This window comes from Carassius carassius, chromosome 2 (assembly GCF_963082965.1).
Source record: "Carassius carassius chromosome 2, fCarCar2.1, whole genome shotgun sequence".
In the NCBI taxonomy this organism is placed as follows: domain Eukaryota; kingdom Metazoa; phylum Chordata; class Actinopteri; order Cypriniformes; family Cyprinidae; genus Carassius; species Carassius carassius.
The window spans coordinates 32,604,023-32,617,753 of record NC_081756.1 but is presented as its reverse complement, the minus strand read 5'-3'; the positions used below and the strand labels follow the sequence as shown (position 1 = coordinate 32,617,753).

At 37.2% G+C, this 13,731-nt stretch overlaps 2 protein-coding genes across 2 annotated transcripts; both read right to left on the bottom strand.

The window, feature by feature from the left end:
* Positions 1-2,977: 2,977 nt before the first annotated feature.
* On the bottom strand, positions 2,978-6,526 carry LOC132108915 (small ribosomal subunit protein eS4). Its single transcript, XM_059515276.1, has 7 exons — positions 6,463-6,526; positions 5,891-5,968; positions 5,481-5,661; positions 3,932-4,029; positions 3,648-3,819; positions 3,392-3,549; positions 2,978-3,126 (listed from the first exon to the last, which is right to left on the bottom strand). The coding sequence occupies exons 1-7, from the start codon at positions 6,463-6,465 to the stop codon at positions 3,025-3,027; spliced, it is 792 nt and encodes a 263-aa protein (XP_059371259.1). The 5' UTR covers positions 6,466-6,526; the 3' UTR covers positions 2,978-3,024.
* Positions 6,527-7,714: 1,188 nt separating this feature from the next.
* Positions 7,715-11,077, bottom strand: LOC132108899 (cbp/p300-interacting transactivator 1-like). Its single transcript, XM_059515275.1, has 2 exons — positions 10,774-11,077; positions 7,715-9,253 (listed from the first exon to the last, which is right to left on the bottom strand). Exon 2 carries the CDS (start codon positions 9,238-9,240, stop codon positions 8,782-8,784), a length of 459 nt encoding a protein of 152 aa, XP_059371258.1. The 5' UTR covers positions 9,241-9,253; positions 10,774-11,077; the 3' UTR covers positions 7,715-8,781.
* Positions 11,078-13,731: the final 2,654 nt, after the last annotated feature.

Genomic DNA, 13,731 nt, shown 5'->3' with positions numbered 1-13,731 from the left:
TGAGGATAAAGTAACAGCCTATCCCAGTACTTTCATGAAATAAACATATTTAAATTATCAATATTTCTAAATGTGTGTTCAGTAGTGCCCAGGCTACAAAATTTATTTGTGTTTTAAGCTTCTAATAAAGTGATAAAAGGCAGTTGTCAACATTTTACAAAATACATTTCTGCTTAAGTATGCAACACTTTGCTACCAAGTTATCTGATGTGATATCGAATTAAACACTGCAAAGATTTCCTCAACATTTCATGATTTCAGAGCACAGTTCCTGGACGATGAAAGATGAGACCTGAAGTGGTATTAGCAATAGTGTGGATTTAAGAGCACCAAGGTCTAGCATTTATCTGACCTGGGATAGTCTTGCTCATTTGTTTACAGTCACATGTACTGAAGTAGCTAAGACCACAAGAGTGAGCATTGGGACAGGCCCCAAGTGTCCACAGCTAGCTCTATTACATAACTAAACTATCTTACTTTAACCCTAAATCAGGCAACGTGACCCACGAGTCACATAGTTTTTATTGTCTTTTTTGGGGCATAAGAACAATTTTTTAATTAAATCCTTTTATCATTTATCAATGCCTGGTCTGTCTCAAGTATGCTGGTCACATGATTTGCTTCAAGTTTTCAGTGGTATATTAGTCAGCCTGATCTAAATCTAACATGGCTGCCAGTGGTGGAGATCATTCAGATTTTGAGGTAGTTAATTATATATTAAACTTACTTTTCTTTTGGGAAAAAAAAATTATATTACTGCTAACATTAATTCTGAACATTGTCTTAGGGTGCTGAAGAAAAAAAATTTAGTCATATGTTGTTTATGTTGTTATTTAGCACGTTTTGAAATGTATGTGACTCCTGAGTCACGTTGCCTGTTTAGGGTATAAAAAAGAGAGTATTGAGTATATTGAGAATATAAGTAACATTACACTCAATTTAAATGGTTTTAATTTAAGAATGTTTTGGAATATAGACACAAGTTTGGTCTTGTTTTAAAAAAGAAAAGAAAAAGTAACTTCAAAAAACTATTACATTTACTGTAAATCAAATGTACTCTAAATATTTTATATAAAATATATATTTTACAAAATAATTTTTACTCTAAAATTACTATCAAATCAAAGTCATATGTCTAACCAATTTGTGTTCTTAATTTTAACTTGATATCACAAAATGTAACTTCCCATGAGATTTTTAGGCGTTGTACCAAAAATAACCACTTTTTAATGCATTCTCCTGTATCAAATTTATACATTTCAGCCTCAATATCAAAATACAGTTGGCAGATGGGTCCCTGAACTCAGACTCAGAACTTTCTGATGATATGTGTTTTGTCAAGATTAGAAAAGTTTTTTTTTATAAAGTAGTTCAAATAAATTGTGTAGTACAAAACCTGGCACCACCCACTAGGTGAGGAGCTTGGTAAAAGAAATTAACCCCATGTCACTGTCCCACCTGTGGGACGCTTGGCACTCTTTTTTGTTGTTGTCTTTTTCTCTGTTGTCTTTTACTAAATATTTTAGCAATCATCATAAATCATATATCATTTGAAAGCTTAGAAGCCCAAGATTCATCCTGTGAAAACCATTTTGAAATCGGGCATTGCTTTACCATGGAAATGGTACTTTAAAATCTAATGGCGGTCACCTCCCCCTTAGTGGGCAGGGCCAAGTGTCATAAAACATAATGCATTACGGTCTTCTAGAACCAAAACTTTTCATAATCTTGGCAACAAACATATCATTGGAAAGGTCTGAGTCTCAGGATTTCATATTTGGTGGTTATTTTGAGATAGAAGTTAAATTCACAGAGAAATCTAGAGAAAAAAATCATTTTTATCATTTAAGCAAAATTCTAAATAGTTTTGATGACTCCCAGTGGATGTGTGTGGTATGACGCCCTAAATAAAATCTTTATTTTTTTTTTAATCCAATTTTTTCATATCAACTTCAAATTTGTAACATAACTTATTTAGACACAAGGCTTTAATTTTATACCAATTTTAGAGTAAAACCTGTTGTGTAATATATGTATAATGAATAAAATATAAAATTAATAGCGCATATTATTTACAGTACATTTAAACTTTTATAACTTTTTGACACTTCAATTTCATGAAAAAAATCCACTTTTGCCAGAATCTGCTAATTTTCTTCTTTAAAAAGAGACAAACCTTAGGTTTATATTCCGAAGTGTTCAAAAATTACAGCAATTTACATTTGGATAGTGCACTTTAATGCCTATTTAAAAAATGGGGGGTGACAGAGTACCATTTTTATGGTAAAGCAAGGTCCGATTTCCAAATGATTTTCACAGGCTGAATCTTTAGTTCGTAAGCTTTTGAATGATATATAATGTCAAAATTACATCAGGTAAAGTATAGTATAGTATAGTATAGTATAGTATATAATAGTTTTAAGCATGCAGTGGCAAGTAGGCCAGTAACAGTTAACAGATTAATGACTTGGTCCTTTTTTATACCCTAATCAGGCAACGTGACCTGGGAGTCACAACTCATAAAATCCAAAATATATCAAATATTTCAAAAATTCTCTTGGATATGTTTTACTTAAGCTCAGATGATGTAAAAAAAGACATGAAAATATCTTTTGCTTATTTTCCACTCTTGCCTGTTTAAGGGTTAAGCATCACCAATTATGATTATTTCGAAGCACCTGCATTTACAACAAATGGACAAAAATAATAAGTCATAGGCCATTGGCTCTCAACTTGGTGGCCTCGGCAAACTTCCAAGTTGGCAACAGTAGAACTTTTAAATGTGTACATTAATATTAATATTTGAACTGCAAACTTCTCCCTTCAATAACCATTAATTTTAGTGAAGAACGTCTGGCTTTTAATATTGTATTGAACATTCTTGGGCCATAGAATCAAAATGTTTGAGAACCACTGGCTTGGTCTATCCACTTCATACTTTAATAATAATAAAAAAGACAAGATTCAGTGTAATTGTAATTTTTTTTTATTATTATAAATCAAGTTGTTTGCTAGGCTGTTGACTTAGCTGCTGCTCTGTTTGGCAGACAGCCTCTTGTCTCTCTCCTCAGCAATGGTCAGGCGGATACCCTTTCCACGAGGCAGGGACACCCATGGCTTGTTGCCCTGATGACAAAGACACAGTATTAGTACAACTATTACCTTGTAGTACTGTAGCATAATAAAAGTAGTTTGTTAAATCTGTAAAACCGCTTTAAATCCCACAACACCATTAAGCATATAAGGAATGTAGAAACGTGTACCCAATGAGCAAAAAGTTCCCAAAGTCGCATCTTAATTTGAGCACTGCTTGATCACAGCATATGCGAATCCCAGTCAACTGCTTGCTAACAGCCCATATTAAACAAGACACCAAACCATCTGTACTCACCTTGCCGATGACGAAAATGTTGGAGAGCCTGGTGGCAAAGCTGTTGCCAGTGCTGTCTTTAACATGCACCACATCAAAAGAGCCAGGATGCTTCTCTCTATTGGTGATCACACCAATACGCCCCAAGTTAGCACCTCCAGTCACCATGCACATGTTGCCTGTTTACACGGGAAAAAAAGAAAAATGACAGTAAGTGATGTGCTACTCAAAGCAGAAGAAAAGGAGACAGAAAAGGTTTAAGAATGCGCTCACCAACCTGTCTCAAACTTGATGAAATCTGTAATTTTGCCAGTGTCCAGGTCAATGCGGACGGTGTCGTTGACCTTGATCATTGGATCAGGGTAACGGATGGTGCGGGCATCATGGGTCACCAGATGTGGGATTCCCTTTGTGCCAATGAGGATTTTCCTCACCTTGCACAATTTGTACTAAAACAAGACAAAAGCATTAGCTCAAAAGATCTGCTCCATCTAATCCTACTGATGAGATCTTGTCACACTATCCATTATTTGTCATACTGCACAAGAATATGAAGCTCACCTTGGCCTCCTCATTTGTGATGCGGTGAACTGTAAAGCGACCCTTGACATCATAGATCAGTCTGAAGTTCTCGCCAGTCTTCTCAATGCTGACCACATCTGAAACAATGACATTTCATTAATGCATGACCATCAGATTGTCACCTCAGCTTATGTTTTATAACATCCTGATAAACAGCCTGCTGCGTCACCTGAGGTGGAAAATCAGTCACAGCAGATTAATATCCTGTTGGCACCTACTAGGCAAGTATGGGTGCATAGTGGAAACACTATGTGAAGAAGAGTGTTATAACGACACTGAGGGATTAATCACTCAATGACGATTGCGGTTCAACCATCTGGTAAGTTTATGAGTGCCAGTGCAGAGCACAGAAATACTAATCTTTTTTTATGCAATAATCTCAGCAGACAACTAGATGACTGATATAAATTTAAAAAATTAATTATCTGTTATGTGGCCAATTGAATTGCTTTGCATACCCTAAAGTGCCAGTGTGTGGCTGCATAACAAACCACACATTTCATATATATATATATATATATATATATATATATATATATATATATATATATATATAAATAAAGGTGTTCATATTCGGTTCCACATCCTAAACATTGTCTGACCTAAACATCGGTCCAATGCACAAACACTGAGACACTGCTATATGCCAATGGCCTAAATAAGTGCACAGGACCTTAGCTAAAATTGTGCAATTAGCTGAGGTTGTTGAAAGTTCAAAAGCATGTTAAACACTCCAGCTGAAGAGCAACAAAGTTATTTGTGAAGCACTTTAATATTATGCATCTGGGGCACTTGGGAATTAGGAACATTAAAAAAAAAAAACTGAAGGACTTGAGTGGCACATTAGTTTTAATCATGCAAAATGCTATACTTGAACATTTATTCTGTTTCCCCATTAACCACCTACCAGAGTCTAAATAGTTTCACCACAATATTTTTAACACTTCTCATAAAATCTAAGACTGTTTGGATGCATTGCTTCAGCAAATCATTGTGATATGGCTTAATACACTTATCAAATCACTAAAGGCTGTGGTTTGAAATGTAATATATAGTGTTGTGCTGCGTGTTTTGTTTTGTTTTTTATAGTGAAGTGTGGCACTGTGTTCATTTACACACATCCAGGTCACAATCCAAAGCTCTCAGTGTCACGGTTCACAGACCATTCAGTAAACTTTCTGCATGTGCTGTCAGTGTAACATGCATTTGAGAAAGAAATGTACAGCAGTTGCACTTACATTTGCATAAACTGCAAAACGTTGTAGACAGATTACAGCATTTCAATGGATTTGTAGGGAGATGCACAGAAACTTAACGCTCTCCTTGCAGTTAAAGAAAAGCTTAAAAGTTTAACACTTACAATTCAAGACAAATAGTCATTTTACTAAAGTTTTGTGCAGTCTAGTTATATTATAACAGCAATGTTTCCATTAAGCTTTAACAAGGAGGTTCACAGATGACCACTAAAACATCAGTCCAGTGAAGGTATCCAAACACGAACTACTGGAGCTGAGTGCGCAGGACTCACCCATGAAGCCAGTGGGGTAGGTGACATCAGTGCGGACCTTGCCATCGATCTTGATGAACCTCTGCATGCAGATCTTCTTGACCTCATCTCCGGTCAGAGCGTACTTGAGACGGTTCCTCAGGAAGATGATGAGGGGCAGGCACTCCCTCAGTTTGTGGGGACCGGTGGAGGGACGAGGAGCCTAAAGAAACCGAACAACATGAGGCATACAGTGTCACGTTACTTAATGTGCTTATGCACTATATAAACTAAACTGGTGTCTCAAATACATCACTTTGCATTTAACAGGTCCACATGGCTCCTTAAAGACCATAGATCAGTACATATTTTTAAGAGGCTTTCTCTAAAGTTCAGAACATTTCTTTTAGAACAAAACTGAGCTCATCTTAATAAAGTAAAGGTCCACTTACAAACACTCCAGTGAGTTTGTCCAGCATCCAGTGTTTAGGAGCTGCGACGCGCTTCAGATGCTTCTTCGGTCCTCGGGCCTGTATGACAGGTACAACTCAATCAGCTAAAAGAGACTCGTTGAGGGCAGTGGATGTTAATATGTGCAGCAAAAACAAATGCACTACATAAGTGTTCTGCACCAACAACACTAAACAGGCCAGGAGCGGCCTTCACATCCTTTTATGAGACTTCAATACAAAAACACTGAGGCGTGCTATTTAAACAACCTAAACTTTATATAAATATGTTTTGTTGATAAACAATATATATATATATATATATATATATATATATATATATATATATTAAACCACCAAGAGACAGCGAGTCTCTTAACCACTGAGCTATTGAGCTAGAGTTCCGTTAAACCTTTAAACATCACATCTACGCTTTTTTGGGACAAATTGTGTGTTGTTCATCTTCGATGAGGTGAAAGAGTAGTTTTTGGAACAGGACTGGAAGACTCCGCTCTTGTGAAACGCTGATGATTGTGGATTATTTTGGGAGGCTATCGTAGTTGAAATGCACTCACCATGTTGGAGTCTGCGGAAAAGGACCAGCCACTTCCTGTCAGCGGAGGATAAGCTCAACTACCGGCGCCGAGGAAGGACACTCGTCTCATGAGCGCGTGCCATCTAGCGGGGAGCTCTGTAATCACTTCAAAGCACTAGTACTAACAGACGAGTGCATCGTTTGAGAGACTTATGTGCGCTTTTATACTGTATAATGAATATATTGAGCCTCCTTCGATTTTTTTTAGAAATGTACAATTGTATGTTTCTTCATACGGGGCCTTTTTGGTTATTGCTGGTACGCAGATGTTGCCCCATTACTGTAGCCAGCTTACAGTTTTAAAGACATTTAAAAAATAGTTTGTATTATTTTATGACAATGTGACAATTCAGTAATTGAGTAAACAGCAGGGAGAATTTGTAATAATTTGCATACAAAGTGAAAATGAATAGGATATTACATTTTTTTTACCCTTTTGTGTGAAAATTAATAAATTAAATAAATTAATAATTAAGTAAATTAATAACTTTGTAACATTTTCATGTGTTTTTTCCAAATCTTTTTTTCTGTCGTTTTAGTTCAGTTGGGTTCCCTGAAATGACGTGAATGGCAACGTCTTTCAGGATCAGGATGTGATAAATTATGTGATATTGGGTTTGCCTTTATTTTTATCACAACCAACAAGTTGTGTGTTTGTTTTTAAGTAAGTTGATGTACTTGTTTACCAAGGTGGAAAGAGTGCCAGTAGTTAAGATGAGGGGAAAGTCCACTTAAAAACAATTATCTTTCATTTTTTAAGGTAGGGGGGAAAAAGCTTGGAAAGTCCAGGCTGTGAAACAGGGTTGTGTTATTATAAGCAGATCAAGACAAGACACCCACTGGTCACACTAGGCAAACACTTGAGTCCTTCTCCAATCTGCAGCAGGTTTGAGTCTTAAAGGTGCAGTTGTCCACTAGATGTCAGCACTAACCAGCTAGTCATCTTTTGTTGTCTAGCGCAGGCTCTGACAGTAACTGACCGGTTACAATGTTATTTAAAAAATAAAAATAAAACCTTTTCTATTTTTTTTTTTTAATCTTTTTCAGGAACCTGTTTGTACACTCCAGATAATATGAGCTTATTTGTTACTCAATTATTTTTAAATAGTAAATACTTTATTTAATTTTGGTTAACAGTTGTTCACCTTAAATCATGAAATCATTTTTTTTTATTTTTAGGTCAAATGTGGGATTCAGTTAAAGGGTTTTATTGTAAAGAAAAAGACAATATGTTGTGCTTTGTATCTTTATTTTCTCACATTCAGAAAAAAAACTGAAAACTACACACTTTTAAATATAATAGGCAATAGCTCTCGTGTAGAAAAATAAATGGGTAGAAAAAAAAAAGTGCTAAACAAAAAGTCACAAATTTCAACAACAAAAATTACAGACAGAATATATCTGACAAAGTCCTCTTTCAGTGGGTAAATTGAATGAATTTTAAGCATGTCAAATGTGTAACAGTTGTGTTTTGTAGAAGACCTGCACAGATAACATAACTTTTTTCATAAAGCCTACAAGACCAACAAAAAAGAAAAAAAATAGAAAGAGTGAGAACAGTACAGTACATTTACATTTAAGGAAGAAAAAAAAGACAGGCAATATTCTTTTTTTATTAACAGTGACCTTTTTAAGTGCATGAATTAATCATCTCTAGACAAATAAACTAAAATATAAAAATAAGGCTATCAGACCATGGAGGCTGAATCGTGGGGTAAACAGACACGTCTCATTAATATATTTAACCATGGAAAAGGTTCGGCCAGGTCGAGTTCCTTTGTGACCAGCGAAGCTTGCGATGACACGGCTTCTCAAGGGAATCTCTTGAATGATGGAGCGCACCAATTTCACGATCACCTTCCATCACACACTTGTAACACCATCCAAAGTCAGACCAACCGGCAGCAGACAGGCAAGGGCAGCCGAAATCCTTCGTTCTCTACAAATCTGTTCTTGCACCAACCTCTCAATGAGATGATCTTTCAAATCCAGTCCAAATGTCATGATTTGGATTCTATAAGGGCTTGAATGAGCTTTGAAAATATAGATGCCTGGAAGGCAGGGTGAAAAGTCTTAAGGATGGCCATTTTGGTTTGCGTGCGAAGTCCTTAAGGCTTCTAAATTCGTTTGAAAGTCTATAGCTCACCTAAGAGCAAACCTACATTAGTCTGCCCTCCAAATCCATAAATAATAGCTCTTGACAGTTTATATCTGAGAGCTGAATTTTCTTTTCATAGCCATGTTAAATTGCCATTCTTTGGACGCTGTGATTTGGTGGATTTGGTAGCACCTGAGAGGGTCAGCAGCCAGCTGGCACATCTGCGATGAAGTCAAACTCGTTCTGACCCAGCCATAGCTCTGGAAGCTCATTGGCACGGTCCAAACCCAGCTCAACAACAAGTGACATCAGAACTTCCTCATCGACCGGGTCAGAATCAATGATCCCAGGTGCCTGTGCCACCCCAGGGGTGGTGACCTGTCCTGGGTCCAGCATGGTGGCTCCGTACCCTTTACTGGTTCCAGTGGACGCTGCAGAGGACATATTCTGATAGTGGCTGTTGAGTTTCTGAAGCTGCATGGAGGCTATGAAATGCTGGCCGGACTGCAGGCAGAAAGGCTGGGGTTTTCCCATCACTGGGGAGCTGGGATGGAGGGCAGCGGAGGGGAACTGAGGGCTCGTCTTGCCTGAACCAGAGTAGTGCAGGAGAGAGAGAGAGTCACGGTCCTTCATGGTTGCACTAGAACACAGGAGGCTCATTAGTTGGACACACCTAAAGGAAAAGAAGATGATAACATGAAAGTCCCTTCAGAACATCTTTTGTGTTGCAATGCAGAACACATTACACAACGTTTGGAATCGGAACAGATTTTAAAATATTAAGCATTATACACTTTGTAAAATGGTTCCAGAGGAAAAACTAGACACCAACACATGACTGATGGTCACAGACTACCAGGCTTTCAAGTCGTTACAAACAACAAACTCATGCAGAAATTGCGAGTATGAAAACAATGCGTTTTAAAAATTATTTCAAATTATCAAACATGTTTGGTATCATCTGACTAGATGGATTCATATTCTGAATCTTAAAAGCAAACATTTGTGTCCATCATAAAGAACACAATTTTCTATGAAATCTGGGAAAAAAAGCATGCAGCCTTAATTCCAGACTTAAATTATGAAGATTTTTGGGTGAACTATGACTTTAACTGAGATCACAAGGCAAGAGTATATCAGTGGATCAGAAGGGCAGCAAGTCATATGACTTTCCAAGACCATTGTAGAGATGAACCATTCATAATCCCTCAGATGTGGGGTTAATTATGAAGTACGAGACAGCGTCCTGTGACTCCATATCCTCCTGCGTCTCACATGTGCTCGCACACACGGAGGACAAGTAATGAGGCACTTAATCATATGTGCTGCTCCACTCTCCTCAATCCCCACTTAAAGCCATTCTTTTGGGGGAAGGCATAATTGCTGAAAGCTGGCATGCAGCTGCAATGGACCTCCAGCAAAGAGCAGCACACAGACTCATCTCAGACACTGACAGCTGTAGGGCATTCATCTCGAGATCTTTGTGTTTAGCTCATTGTATTCATTATCCATGGCCTGGAAGCAGTCACATATAACACGGTGAAGCCTACAACTTAATTAGACCAAGACAAATGTAAAACCGAACTTTGCGGTTATCTGCAGAGCTTGACTTTAATATTGGACTGGTCTGTTTTGTTGGTGGACTATTCAATAAGTGCTGTGAAAAAGCATCATAAAAGATGTGTTGATCTAGCTACATTAGGTATATCATTTTAAAAGCTGTCATACAAATTGATAATCTTTTTTCAGTGTCATTCTTGTTTCACAGTCTGTGTGGTGCAGTACTAATAACTTCTCTAGTATTTCCTGCTATCACTAGTCAGTGAATGAGTGGTGTCAGTTAAACAGTTAATTATGAAACAAACAAGATTAAAACATTAGTTGGTGACATTCAACTGATATAAACACAGCTAAATTACAACCAGTGACTGGATTAGACCCAAAACTGAGCTATTAAACGTGTCGGGTAATAAATTGTGGACGTGTAAATTGTATTAAATTCTATTAAAAAAATGTTTTATAAAAAGTCTAGTTTTATATACATCCTACAGAATAATTATTATCTCGCGTCATTTAAACAACAGTAAAACGCGTTTTAATAATACAGTTTAAAAGTGATTTAAATGTTGGAATTTGAAGAATGGAAATATATTAAAGTTTAAAAAAAAACTGAAATTGCTAATGATAACTTACCTTTACAGGAGAAATGCTCAACTTGAGTTCTTGTTGTGAATCCAGTATGACTAAAGAGCAAGACTTTTCAGAATTTATGACAATTAAATGCGCTAAACGTGCACTGGGGGGAAATAAAGCTTTTGAAATAAGGTGCTGTTGTATTTGAAAAAGACAAATATTAAAGTGAAGTTTGTAGAAGTGTTCCCCGTCCTGTTGCAGGAGATCACCCTCAATGAACTGTTACTAACTGAATCAAAGGCATTAGCCTAAATACACACACTCGACGCTCTCAAGAGGGATCCGCATCCGCTCAAAAACATGACATGGAGCATCTGGAGCGAAACTGGACTGTGACAAGTCGACGAGTGGTGAAGTATTAGCGGTTTTGTTAATTTACAACATTTGACGGATACTTGACTCCAGATTAATATTATGTCATCGTGTATTCATATTTACCAATATTTTTCTACTTTGGTTTACCAAATTAAACCTGAAGTGAAGTCCTGAGTACCAGTAGTTACGACACAACTCAATATAGGCTCCGTGTGTCGGAGTGGAGTTTTATCCGCGTTTTCTGTTCACCCTTAAAGTGCGCGCACCCTGCAGACGCTTTCACTATTCAGCCACACACCTCACTGTTGCCATAATAGCTCACTTAATAATTATCATCTTTCACAGACACACATACAAAAAAAAAATAATAATAATAATCTCTGAGACAATTAGTCCTGATTGAGTCGTACAGGTTTTCTAAACACAATATGGTAATCAAAGAAATGGGTTTTGATTATTATTATTTATTTATTTTTATTTTAAAGTTTTCTTTGATAATTTAATCAAAATACTAAGCTACTACAAAATGTTTAACTGACCGGACAAAATGAGAAATTGTCACATTTGTCATTTTTAACTGAATCATAAATTAAACTGAACCGCATCAATTAAAACCCTGTTCCGACCAAAACCGGTGTAAGCTGTGTCTCAATATTGATTAAAGAAGGGACGCGGCCGAACGGCTGCTTTCTTCTCCGTTTAAAGCCCACATCTGTCGTCATTCATGAAGACACTTCACATGTAGATTAGGAGGAAGTGACGGGTAAAGAGCAGGGGTTTGCTCCACTCCTGTGGGAAACGTAATGCAAATGAAGACAAACGGTTTTGACATGCCCTTTGTTTGTCACAACTCAAGAGCTAGTGTCATTAAGGGCACTTTTTGTATAGAATAATGGGTCACACTCCTCAAATACTTCATTTCAGTCCAGTGCTGCTGACAAAAACTCTGTATAAATCTGCTTGTGATCATGGCTGGACTGGCCATTGGGCATACCGGGCATTTGCCCGGTGGGCCGACGTGCTTTTTAGGGCCGATATCTCATACTCATACTTTTTTTTTAAACGGCCCATAAAATTTGTACATCGGTGGCCCATTCGGTTTGTTTTGTTTTGCTTAATTGGCGGCGCTGGGTTTGTGCCGGTGTAATGCATTGGTCAAAGTCAGTGTTAGTTTTTTTTTCTCACAGACCCGCCCATGAAACACGTAGATCAGCGGCCCATTGGCTCTTTTCTTGATTGACACTGGGCTGGCCCAATCACAACTTTAAACGAGTGAGCGAGCGGTTTCAGTGTGTATCTGTAAAAAAAGATGGAGAAGAAACGCAAGGAATGTGCAGATAAATAGCGTGAAAAAATAGAACCAGGCCCTTAAAGCAGTCACTGTAAACTGTGTCAAAATATATGTTTTCTGACCTTCATCAGCTCCTGTGGCAGATGATGATAGTGAGGACGGAGGATCAGGAGAGAGATGAGAAAGTGTAGAGCCTGCGGTAAGCATAACTACTTTCAAAACACTTAGGCCATGTCATGAGTGTAGATTATTTCCACATCTGCATAGTTGACGATTACCGCAATTCACTAGAAATTTAATAAGAGCCGTTTGTAAACCATGTTTTCCGCCAAAATAAAAGCTTGATGCAGTTTGCGTCAAAATAAAAGATCATGTGCTTATCTCTTTCAAGTATAGAAATTGGTACAACTAATTAAGAAAGTTTCCTTCATTTTTTTGTGCATTTGTTTTACAAAATATGGCTATTACTGTCATTGGATTAATATTATAACTATTATTATGTATAGGTGTAATGTAAATAGACACTGTAACTAAAAGAGGTTTGAATTTTTCTTTGTTTAATTTGCACACTGAATATGGGTTGGAGCTTTTAATTTTGAACTCTCAAAGTGCACCAGATTAATGAATTTAACATTAAAATGCACAAGATTTTCTCACGGGGGGGCATGCCCCCGAACCCCCCTAGAAGGACCGTGGACACACCACCATAGCTTTAACTAAAATCCTGTAAGAAACACTGGTATTGCTATGACAGAGCCCGCTTATAGCTTGTTTTAGGATTCACCGCTGTGGAGAATAGTTCAACTGTATTAATAAATATAAAATTTTGACTTATTTCATCTGTTAACTCTCACTCGTTCCTATACTCACTCATTACATGGCATTAGTGGTTTTAATGAATAGGAGTTGGTATGCATATAATTAAGGGCTTGCAAAGATGGGTGGTGTTTATGATCATATAGTGGGCCGGTCTGGGCAAAAATGCCCGGGCCGATTTTTTGTCCCAGTCCAGCCCTGCTTGTGATCAACAGAGTGAAAGGTTGAACACGTCGTCAGGGAAGACCAGACACTTTGCATAAAATTCGTTGGGATGTCAAACACAGCCCATCACTGGATGAGCAGGTGCCATCTCCATTAGGAACGTCTTCTAGGTCGGGTTCATGATCAACAACAACCTCTTCAGGCAGTTTAACAGTTTAATATATATATAATAAAAAGTTTATTCCTTTCCTTGAACAATTTGAGTCTACAAGATACAATCCTTTTCTTAAAAAAATCCTCAGAAAATGTCAAACATGGTTTTCAAGGTTATATGTAGTTTATATATATATATATATATATATTTTTTTTTT